At 40.8% G+C, this 12398-nt stretch overlaps 1 protein-coding gene across 1 annotated transcript in view; it reads right to left on the bottom strand.

The window, feature by feature from the left end:
* cmtm4 (CKLF-like MARVEL transmembrane domain containing 4) overlaps window positions 1–11817 on the bottom strand; it is a 30718-nt gene extending 18901 nt beyond the window's left edge. Inside the window, exon 1 of the mRNA XM_084064823.1 lies at window positions 10725–11817. Within this exon, the coding sequence (XP_083920949.1) occupies window positions 10725–10919 (195 nt within the window). The 5' untranslated portion in view covers window positions 10920–11817. The remainder of the gene's footprint in view (window positions 1–10724) is intronic.
* Window positions 11818–12398: the final 581 nt, after the last annotated feature.

Raw genomic sequence — 12398 nt, 5'->3', positions numbered from 1 at the left:
TGTTGCCTTGCATTGGTTTCCTCCACAGTAGGTGTGTGAATGTGTGAGTGAGTGGGTGAATGTAATGTACGTTGTAAAGCTCTTTGGATAAAGGCGCTCTATAAATGCACCATTTACAATTTTGTAAGGGCACCATTTTAATCCATTAAGACTGGGAAAGCATGGGAAAGCAAGATTTCTTTGGCTATTAAAAAAAGTAGCAGATATACAAGCTCATAGTGCGGCACCGAGCGCCGCGCTACAAGCTTGTAGACCTGCTATAAAAATCGTGAAAATGTGTGCAAATCTTTATATATACGTTTTTTTTACATTTTTAACTCCAATCTTTGCTTCTCAGGATTCTACAAATGTCTTCTAAATCAGTTTTCTGAAAACCGTATGTTGCTATAATATCAGCGGTTCTTTTTCATGTCAAGGACCCCCAAAATTAAATGTATTTGGTCGTGGACCCCCATCTCAAAATATTTTGTTCCAGGGACCCCCCAGAAGCAAAGATTTGAGTTAATAATGTTTGCTTTAAAAAACATATATTCAAAGATTTTCACACATTTTCATGTTTTTTTCTTCTCCAAACATAGCAGATCTACAAGCTCAGCTCGTAGATCTGCTAGTTTTGAATGGCCAATGGATGCGTTCCCGGATTGAATGGGTTAAATCCAACTCTGCATGGGAGAGACAGTGCTAAACAATACTTAAGTTAAAGCTAATGCTCATTCTAATGCTGCCTGGAAACAGTATCAATTTCACCTGTACAGTCCAACAAAACAGTTTTTATTAACATTTTAGGCAAGAAATAGGCCATGTAGTTGCTCAATATTGATTAATTTCACATTCACATTGGAGCGAGGTTCTGGCAGTCAAACAGAGTTGTGCTGCTAGTCACCTGATACACACACTCACTCTCAAAGTGGGGTCTGGGGACCCGCAGGGGTCATTGAGAGAGTTCCAGGGGGTCCCCAGCTAAATTAGATGATATCGCATTACAATCTGTCTGACCACTTTAAAAGGTAGGGTAAGTGATATTTTTTGGTTGAATTTTTTTGTTAAAAGGTTAAAGCACAATATATACTGATAGTAATCATTGCTATAGAGTGTTTGTATAGAGTATTTGTTTGTTGTTTTTGTTCTGTGCTTTGCACCCTGTGACCTAAATAATAAAAAAGGCTCAAATCGTCCGAGTTGCTCCAGTGCCAATTCTTTATTCAGTTATACGTGTCCGCTCCTGAGACGCACCGGAACAGCCTGATTTCGGCTTGAGGCGCGGTGGAATATCCCTTTAATAAGAGTGTTTGTTCAGTAACAGGGGTCTCCTTGTCTCTCCAGCAAAAATACAATTTCAGTTGGGTTGCCAATTTCAGCCAATTAGGAGAGAGTACCCATTATTTACCAGTTCCAATTTTATCTTACTTCTTTGCGTCATCACTTCCATTTTCACTTGTTTATCGGGTATCCTGTGTGAGACCTCTGTTACTGAACAAAATACTCTATACAGCAATGCCTGTTATCAGAATATAGAGTTATTTAACACTTTAACATTTAACATTTTAACATAGAAATATCCCTAACCCAACCTTTATACTCCTAGAGAATGTTTGGACATTTTTAAACACAAGTTTCCTCTAATGGGGGTCCGCTCTATAAAATATTTTCAGATGGGTGTCCACAGCCTAACACATATTAATTTAGGGGTCCTTGACATGAAAAGGTTTCAGAACCACTGCTCTAGTCTACACACACATTCAACATTCCTTTCAATAAGTCGGCCTATTTAAGCTGTCAAACTCATTTGGCGTGTTCTCTTGCTCTCTGCCTATGATGCTGGTTTGTGTCATCAATCTGTATCATCACGGGAGCCACGCCACTAAATATTATCAAATCAGTACCAAGATTATTTTTTAACTTTTGCCTCAATTACGATTGTTTTAAGTTTTTAGTGATTAATCGGACTAATCAATTTTGTCGATTAATAAAAAAGATTTGGGTCAATAAGAAATAACGGCTTTTCGATTATTTGATTAAACTACATGAGCAAGATTAAGTCGGTTATTGGTCCTAAATATTGGTTCCGATTTATGTTCGGTTATCATTGAGATATATGTTTTCCTGCCCAACCCCCAGCCATCAGGCTGTTAAACGCCTCACACAGATGCTTGGACAGGACACAGGAGAGGTCACATGACTTGTTTACAGCCGACTCCTCACACACAGACTTGGAAAGCAGCATGTCTGAGGATCCACTTTAAGCTAGAACACAGGAAATAACAGTGCTATGGCTGGGACTTTGAAATACTATCCAGATTTTTGCAAATTTTGCTTGTTATTGCAAGAATAGGAACAATATTAAAATGCAACCAGAAATACAACACACAAACACAAACACACACACACACACACACACACACACACACACACACACACACACACACACACACACACACACACACACACACACACACACACAAATAAAGAAGGCTAACCACAGTGACAAAGCTGTCACATTCAATGTCTGTGTTCAATCTTCTGTTGATTTACTTATTTGTGCACAAGCTACAGAAGACAGTGAGCTTTGTTTGGTCTTTTTTTTATGTGTTTGGTCCTTTCAAGTCAAAAAGAAAAATATTCCAAGGCACTCTTCAAAATGTAAAAAAAAAGCTTCCATTAAACAGGCTAGTTCATCATTGAACAATAAAAAGCATGACTACATCACTGTTCAGTGTTCAATAGTTATTAGAATGCCATATCAACCTCTTTTTCTAGTATATTTGGTCTTATTGTACTATATTGACACATCACCTTTTTTATTACAGCCTTTTTTTGGATTGTGTTGTTACAGATATGAATACGTTAATTTACCTATATAATTTCAATTAAAAGGCAAAACAAATGTTCGAGAACATCAGGAATCAATCAAAGTCATAACAAATGCTGTCTTTGCAAAACCTGCTTGAATGTTTAATGTATCTAAATTCTGATTTCATTTGCAGCAGCTTTTCCTCCCCTATGTTCTCTGCCTTAAGTCAGGAAGGACTGCTTCATCCTATGTACCCTGTTTATCCAAGCATCCACATGTTTTTCTTCTTTTTTTTATCCCACGATTTTGTAACCCATTTTTTTTTCACCCAATGCCAATTGCCTATGTATTCTTGGGCACTACTCTCCCTCTGCCAGCCTGGGGAGAGCCCAGAACTGAGCGCATGCCTCCTTCAATGCATGAGGAGTGAGCAAGCCACTTCTTATCACCTGACAGAGGGGAGTTTCCCCGGTTGGACGTAGCGCGTGGAAGGAACACGTTATTCCAGCCAGTTCGTTTCCCCTCCATCAGTCACCCCGGCTAACCAGGGGGAGGCAGTATAGAGACCAGGATTACTGCATGCTTTTTGTGAGGGTACCTACCTAGAGGACACGGGGAGAACATGCAAACTCCACATTTAATTGAGCAGGATAACAGGCTGGCTAATGGACACACACGCACACGTGTGCATACACACGTGCAGTTTCTGTCAAGGACAGTGTCTGCAACTAGTTAACAGACTGAACCTTTGGCCAATCCTACCAATCCATAGTGTTCAAAAATATTAACTATGAGAACAGCAGCACTAATGAAAAAGCTCTATAGACAACGATGCACGCCCACCACATGGGCTGCCACAGCAGACAACACTCTCTCTGTCCCGTTTGTATAACTATACTTGTGAGGACATCAGCATTTTATGAATGCCATTTTAAGCCTAACCTACAAATTGCGCATTTTTGGTGCACGACACTGGTGCACAACTAAGTATAAATCAGGTATAACTCCAACCCTAACTCCTAAACCTAACCTCTAAATATCTAATCCTAACCTGAATCTTTAATCATAAAACAACCATTTCTCTTGTGAGGACCAGGAAAATGTGTCCCCACAATTTGTCTATTTCTCAAATTCTACTATATTTGTGGGGACAATTGGCCTTCACAAGTATAGTAATACACACACACACACACACACACACACACACACACACACACACACACACACACACACACACACACACACACACACACACACACACACACACACACACACACACACACACACACACACACACACACACACACACACACACACACACACACACACACACACACACACACACGCCCGTGTATGGCTTCATCAGGTAGCTAAAAGGCTCTATATGCCCACAAAGTAGAAGAGGAGATGACTATAGATGAAATATGAGGTCATCATGTCTCTTGATAAAAGGAAGCTTTCCCCAGCCAGGCTTCTGGGTGTCGCAGGTGTCAGACGGCAACACAAAGTACCATGCCGGCTAATCTTGCTAAGTAATGATTTTATGTCAACCTTCACCCCTACTCAACCTCCTCTGCATATATGTGCATTCATTTACACACACTTGAGCGCGCATACACCCACACTGTATGATTAAGTCTATTGTGAGCTGTCTGTTAAGGCTAGGTTAATGGAATCAGATCCTTCTCGCATAGCATACACACACCATCTGTTGTGCACAGAACATTAAATAATGGATGACAAAATATGGCTGACTGCACAGACCAGAAACTGAAAGAGTAATAGCTGCTCTCCAAGCAGTACTGCAGCTTTTACATTTAAAATGTTATGATCAAGCATCCCAGTAGACAGAAAAAAGCAGTCCAAGTACAGAGCAACTCAGGTCCAGTTTTCCTAAGTCTCGAGGGTTTAAGTGGTTAATATAGCCTGAAATACATGGATGATTTGCACGCTCTGGATATAATGTGCATGTGTGTGTGCGTGTGCGTATATATGTGTGTATGCAATGCATGAATGCTTGCATGTGAAAGTCCTTGTTTTTCCACTACCAACACAGAATGAGAAATGTTCAAACCAGAGTTGAACAGAGCAATCTTTCATTGCAGGAAGTGCTCGTTGACATAGTGGTAGCATCTGGTAACTTCATTAGATTGCATCCACAGGCTGCAAAACGCCCTTTTCAAAATGTTTAATTTCTCCTTGTTAAAAGGACCACAAAAAGAAAGCAACATGACATGGTTCGTTGACACGAGGGAACATTCCTGACATTACTTCACGGCTGAACAGTAATCGATTCACTACATATGCAGCTTTTAAGTTGAATAGACCCATTTGGAATTAATTTATCATTCACTGATTTGGCTGATTTTAGAAGAGAGGGGGAAACAAGAGTTTCAATGCTCTGGCAGACTCAACATGACACAATCAGCAGGTTATTGAGAATGATCGTGACTGAGGCTTTGCCGTGCATGCGGGCAAGACCAGTAACCAAGGAGTCATTAGATCATACTAAATTATGTTATTCATCAGATCGACTACACTGTCTTTCTTCCTAATTACTCCTGAAAATGTTCTCTATCAAGCAGTAAAATAGTTTTAGCAAATGTGACTGGTGGTGAGCCACCTTGTAAGGTGACTATTACACATGTGTACCTTGCAATGTATCATGTCGATGCAGAAACGATGGATACATATCATTGTTAACATCAGCGTGAGGATAACAACCCAGAGAACGTCTTTCTTGTTATGCCCTAAACACACATGCTCCAAAGTAGAGATGACACGGCATGCATATGAAATGGATTTTCTTTGAGTGGTGGCAAGAAGCTGTTTGAAAGCATACTGTGTTTTGAATAGCAGCAATCCAAATACAATGCTGTGCTACAACGGCAAGAAAAATGAACACTGGATTATGTTCCACAATTAATGCTGTAACACTTTTGGAGCAGAAGTCAATGCATATCATTCTAGTAATTAAAGATCAGTACAGGAGGCATGCAAAGCCATAGACTACTATATGGTTATATATGGTTAACGCTTACTGAGCATTCAGTTTAAACCTGTCACTGATACTAGGTGGGCTACTGTATGAGGTTAACCACTAATGGCATGCAGATGCAAATGGTATTATTGAATTATAGATTGGCTCAAAACTACAGCTAGTTAACTCGATGTCTGCATTAAGTGGTTCTTTAATGTTAACTACTTTTATATGCTTTACATGCTATACATACACTGCACTACAGTTGGGAAAACAAAGATGAACTGAACATTTTCACGCCATTGTCACTCACATCAATATTGCGCCTTTGTGGCATCTTTATCTGTTATTGGCTTGCTGTGGCTCCCTGCAACCAATTCAACACTGCTAATGGCCAACTAAGGTGCGGAACACACCACAAAAACTGAAGGATGTTTTTTTCGCCCACTGTCGGCTTGGTTTGTCAGGGCCTTTAGTGACAGAACTAGGGGAATAAAACAATCTCAATTTACGTAGATAACGATGATACACTTTGGACATTTATACTCAATATGGACAGATTTAACAGCCTATCACACAGCAGAAATAAACGCAACAGCCAGTCAGACTGACATTTTTGGCTTGCATGCCCATTTCCTACCTCGAGGCATTGTTTACTTTGAGCTACCAGTGGAGAGGAAAGTGGATATGAAAGTGATTGAGGGAAAAAAAAGAAGAGTGGAACAGAGGGTATGAAGCAAGGGTGAAAGCGAACTTGCATTATCCTCCGAAGGTGAGGATATTGCTCACATCACAACCTACGATTACACCCCGTCCATTATACAGTTTGGATATTTTCAAAGTGATGAAATATGCAAACATTCAAATATCCAAACTATGACAGTCTGCAAGATAAGGCGTGTCAACCAAGACGGGAATCACAACAAATCTTTTCCATCACCTAAACAGATACCATCCCAGGGACCACACCATCAGGGGTGTGGACCCCAAAGCAACCATCAACATGTGGAGAAAGTCGGACTAAATCGCTTCAATTGATTAAAGTGCTGGACAACTGATTTGATTTGATAAAAGATTTTAATGCCTCATCTTTACGAAGAGTACCGTAGAGAGCTGGAAATTCACTTGGTCTTATAGTTGACTGTAAAAAATCTCCTGCAAGGTCCCTGATTCTCTCTCCTAACCAGTCCACTTCTAGCCTTACGAAGTTGATACATATTTTTTTATGTTATTCAATATATTATTTACACTGTTAATGCTATGTTATTGTATTTGTTATTTAAATAAACTATATTCTATAGTTTAACGTATGAACAGTCTGGTTTCTTCAGGCTTCAGTCATTATCAGAATACTGTTCAAACTTAGCAGCATAATCATATTATACACGTATATTGTGGTACATTTTGATATCGATCAATATGGAAAACATTATCATAATCATATTTCCTGCCACCCCTAGACAGAACAAAGAGTATCACATTTCAGGCATCAACTCTGGCACTATCAATGGATGGGGCTTAAAGCCTGAGGCAAGTATCAGTTAAGCTCTAGTCTAGTGATTAAAGGCGGGGTCTACTCTTCTGTAATGAGAGTGGACACGCCCTGGTCAGGTTTCATCCCACTGACACAAAGAGAAGAGTCTAGGGGGGGCATGTTACAGTGCTGAACACACCAGAGCTGTATCGTACTGACTGATTTTTTTATATATATATATCAACAAATCTTTTTTTTTTTAAATAATTGATTACTATTAGTCTGATTAACCACTTAACCCCAGTATTATACAGTACTTTGTTGGACAATGGTGGCAGGCCAAAATAGTGTAAATAGCTGATCTACATGTAGATCTGCTATTTTCAATATCTAAAATAATCATTCATTAATCGTAATTGAGGCAAACAAAGTAATTGTGATATGGATTATATTGGGTTATATTGCCCAGCCCTATTGTGTATACAGTACAGTAGCCTGCTTGTAGCTTCATTCTTACTGGGAGGATGACAAGGTGAAACTATGGCTTCTTTCTGGCATGAAAAACCTGACTATCAGCATTAGCATTTCTGTGTAAAATAAACACGGGTCTTTAACCTTCAGGCTGGTTGTGTAACTACTACTTTACAAGGACCACGGTGTGGATGTAATCAAACAAGCATATTCTTGACACAGTCGAATACGAAATGCCAAACAAAGGGCAGCCAGAGAGAGTGGGTGGGAGACATTCAGCGTCACTAGCTCCTGTTAGACAAGATAAGTAATAATTGTGACATCAATGAAAAAGGTCTTCAATCGTGCCTGCATTTATATAATCACATCCATCAAACGTGGTAGCTGATTCTTGTCTCCTGTCTTAGGTTCTATATCCCAGTAAGCAATAGCACGATAGACTAATTGTAACTCATTACAAAGCATAAATGATCTACCATCACATTTAGTTTAAAATAAATAGCTGACTCTCAGAGCCAGTGAATGATTGTCCAGTTGAACAGTGGAAAAGAAACTGACCCAAGACTCCCTACAAATAGGATCATTTCCTAACCTAAACCTGAGAGTTCTAAATCACTGGTTCTCAATGTCGGGTTCGAGGACCACCAGGGGTCCAAATGACCCTTACGTAACCCTTACGGTCCATTTGGACACTCTCAGAGTTAAATTAACACTGCATATTTGACAATATAGATTGGAGTACCAAAATTAAATCATTGTACAGTACACTCTCAGAGTTACAGACCCGTAAGTGTCCACTTGGACCTGTGGTGGGCTAAGGACCAGACGTTGAGAAACAGTGTTCTAATCTAGATGACACAAAGCTTTATTGACACACAGCTTTATCTGTCTATCAGCTGTGAAATTCCACAAAAATAAAATAATTGGGACCACGCCAGTGTATAAAGCAGTACAAATGCAGACCAGTAAAGCTACAGTATTAGAGGTTGGCAGTAAGCCTTCATAGGCCCACTCTAAGAAACTGCAAGCGTGGGTGACATTCAAAAGCCCTGCCCTTCTCAGTGCACCACACACAGGTCAAACTACAAAAGTCTACAAAGCAAGGAAGTAGACGTTAAAGATTAATTCACTTCTGTTGTGTTTTTGGGATTCTACTATGCTAATGCTAACATGTATTCCTTGGCACGGGCACGCTCTGCACTTTTAGGTTTCATTTTCATTTCTGCATTTTATTAAGCGGTGTGTGTACCCCATTTAAACACATTCATATTTGTATGTTGAAACGTCATACAATTGTTTTGCTGAATGTAGTTAATTATTTTGGCTGTATAACGACTTCTACAAAGGGGCCACATCAAGGAAATGTTTCTGTCTCATGCAAGGTAGACAGTTTGCCGATATTTTCCGTCCTGCTTTAGCACCCTGCTGACAGATGGCTGGCTGCACAGCCCTTCTTCCCATATCTGCACAGGTAAACATCACAGGTGTGTGCAACAGTGCAAGCTCAGCTCACTGCATGCGCTATCATCCTGTTAAGCTAGCAGTCCAGAGATTAAAACGTTTTCCTTCCCACAGATGATATACACACAATAAGTTGCTTCTGTCCTCAAACCGCATATGAATAAAATACATCTTTATTCAAGCCACTGCTCACATTTTCAATGAGCAAATGAAAAACTATTCAAGGGGGAGTAGCATGCATACATTAGAATAGAACATTTGTGTGAATGAGTATGTAGCTACATGTGGCACATATGAGAGATACAGAGAGAGGTGTATGTGACGTGTGTGTGTGTGTGTGTGTGTGTGTGTGTGTGTGTGTGTGCGCGCCTGCCTGCGTGCGCACGTGCGTGCGCGAGCGAGAGAGAGAGAGAGAGAGGTCAACTGATCAAAGTTATTTAACCAGTTTACCTGGCAATGCATGCCTATTTTGGGCATGTTTCATAGGTGAACATTTTTAATATTTTTCTAAAATAGCTAATCTACATCCTACAACCTCACTTTGAGCTTGTAGATTTGCTATTTTTGCTGTGTGACACTGTAATTGTAACTGTAATGTAATTGTACCATGAAGTACTTAGTTTAAGTGGTTAAGCTATATATTCCATAGTGACATCTTGCAGTTTTGGTTTTCAGATTGCTGCTGCACAGACCTTGTTTGACTTGATTGCTAGTTTCCATAGTTTCCCTAGTCCAGGGGGTCCCCAGCAAAAGTTGAATATAGCATCAAAATCAGTTTTACCACTTTAACAGTGGCATATATTTGGCTATTTGAAAACAGCTGATCTATAAGCTCACATTGTCTTGCAATGCTCTGAGTTGTTGTGAGCTTGTAGAGCTACAGTTTTAAAAGAAAGTGCAAAACATTTGGAAGATTTTGTTTTTTGTAGATTGTTTTTGCATTTTATCAAGAGGCACAACATATTTTCAGATGTTGGTCCGTGGCCAAATACATATTAATTTGAGGGTCCTTGACATGAAAAAGTTTGAGACCCACTGTCAAACATATTAGAAAGTTTGGCATGAAAACAGAAAGAGATATTTGAACAATCTTAAATTCACCAACTGGAAATATCATTACTAAACATGTGTATATCTTTATCTTTTATTTCCCTGTGATTGGCTTCCCATATATGGGAAGCCAATCATAGGGAAATAAAAGATAAAATATCAAATGGGTAAAATAGCTACAGCACACCTGGGCAACAGGACCATTGGTATGGAACAGCAATGACGCGACACACACACACACACACACACACACACACACACACACACACACACACCTCAATGCCATGGCCTGCATAACATGCCCCATGGTGGTGTAGCTGCATGTTGAAATGCCACACAATTTTGCAAATACAATAGCGGAGATCTACAAGCTCATGAAGCGTAGCCATGACTGCGACGCATCGTGAGCTTGTACATCTGCTATATTCGGCGGGCGACACCACCGTACGGAGAACTATACTGGGCTTTTAAGGGGGTTGTTACAGGCGAACACGTACCACTTCGACCACCTTCAGGATCCCAAAGTGCGACTTGATGTAGTCCATGTCGCATCGGATCCCTCCCAGGACGCTCCGCGGGTGGACGGGCTCCGTGGTGGGCTGGTAGGGGCTGCTGGCCCCGGAGATCATGGACGTGTTGGAGGCCTCGCCGTCGAAGCCCCCCTCCGCCTCCTCCGTGGTGGTGGTCCTCATGATGATGATGATGATGATGGTTTCTAGTCTAGGGAGTGCGATTCAAACTTGACTCGAGTTGAGAGGGTTAAATAAATGGCGTTAATAGCTTAACGTGAGAGCCAGCATACGGTGCAGGCTAGTGTGCAGAAAGAAGCACACTTTGTTCCATCAAAAAAAAAAGAAAGAACCTCACAAGTGTGCGAGGAAAACAAACGAGTCGGTCCACGTTTGATAGCAGCCCCCCATGCGATCGATTGCAATATATATATATATATATATATATATTAAAAAATAGACGTACCGGTAGGAGGATGTTATGTTATTCTGAACATTGTTCACAGAGTAACGAGCATCGTTGCCCCGCGACTTTGCGTCGCCCCTACGAGGTTTTAAAACAATGTTACAACCTACTTGAAACAATGTTACCACTCACTCTTCTCAAGGCGGGTCACTTGTTCGCGTTTCGGTGTCACTTCATTGGGGACGATTCTGGCTCGGATCGGCACTGAAAAACCGAACAAGCCCCCGTCTCGTCTATTATTATTGAGCTCCACTGTGTCTCCTCGATGCAAACAGACACAAGCAACCCCGTGTCCTTCCCAGAAGAAACGATCAGAAGTCCTTATTGTTTTCCAGACGGGAGGTATTGTAACTTCCAGGCTACAGTATAAAGACAGGCAGCAACGCTTTTACTTGATGCAAAGCGGACTAGTCTCCGCCCAGAAACTGCACATTCCTGTGTATATTATGCACACGTTTTCCAAAAAGTATTCCCAAACAATAGCTTTGCTGCAAATGAATCTAGTCGTCGGGGAAACTTAATGGCTTTTGTTTGACGACTGTTGTAATGTGTCCACGACTCCACTCCCACCAAACCATGCGTTTATCAGGACCGGCGATCAGGACAGACAGACAGCCGCCCTACAGGTTCCCATCAGGCCGCTCCTTCTGAGGAGGAGGCTGGGTTCATCATAGGTAGCCTCAGCCTGGACTTGGATCGAGACGGTCATATATTTCGTTGATCTATTCCAGTGGTTCTCAAACGTTTTCATGCCAAGGACCCCCAAAATGATATGTATTTGGCCGCGGACCCCCATCTCAACTATGTTGTTCCAGGGACCCCCCCAGAAGCAAAGATTTGAGTTAAACATTTTCGCATATAAATATTATTAAAAGATTTGCACACATTTTCAAGATTTTTCAGAAATAGCCAAAGCATAAAAGGTTAAAATGATTTTGATGCTATATTAACACATTTTGCTGGGGACCCCCTGGTACCCCCCAAGTACCCCTGGGGGTCCCCGGACCCCACTTGAGAACCAATAATCTATTCTGACATTTATGTCACAAATCACAATCGATTAAAAATAAATCGACGTCTCGATCCAAGGCTAGGCCGATGCATTTTTATTTAACTCCAAGAGTGTGTGGAAAACAGGAAAAGGTAACCAAATGGACGAATCGAGGCAGTTTGGTTAAATTATTCTACACTCTCAA

This window comes from Gymnoscopelus microlampas (assembly GCF_963454915.1).
Source record: "Gymnoscopelus microlampas genome assembly, chromosome: 1".
NCBI classification, from domain to species: domain Eukaryota; kingdom Metazoa; phylum Chordata; class Actinopteri; order Myctophiformes; family Myctophidae; genus Gymnoscopelus; species Gymnoscopelus microlampas.
Note: the sequence above shows the minus strand (reverse complement) of the source record. Positions and strands in the feature narration are given on the sequence as shown.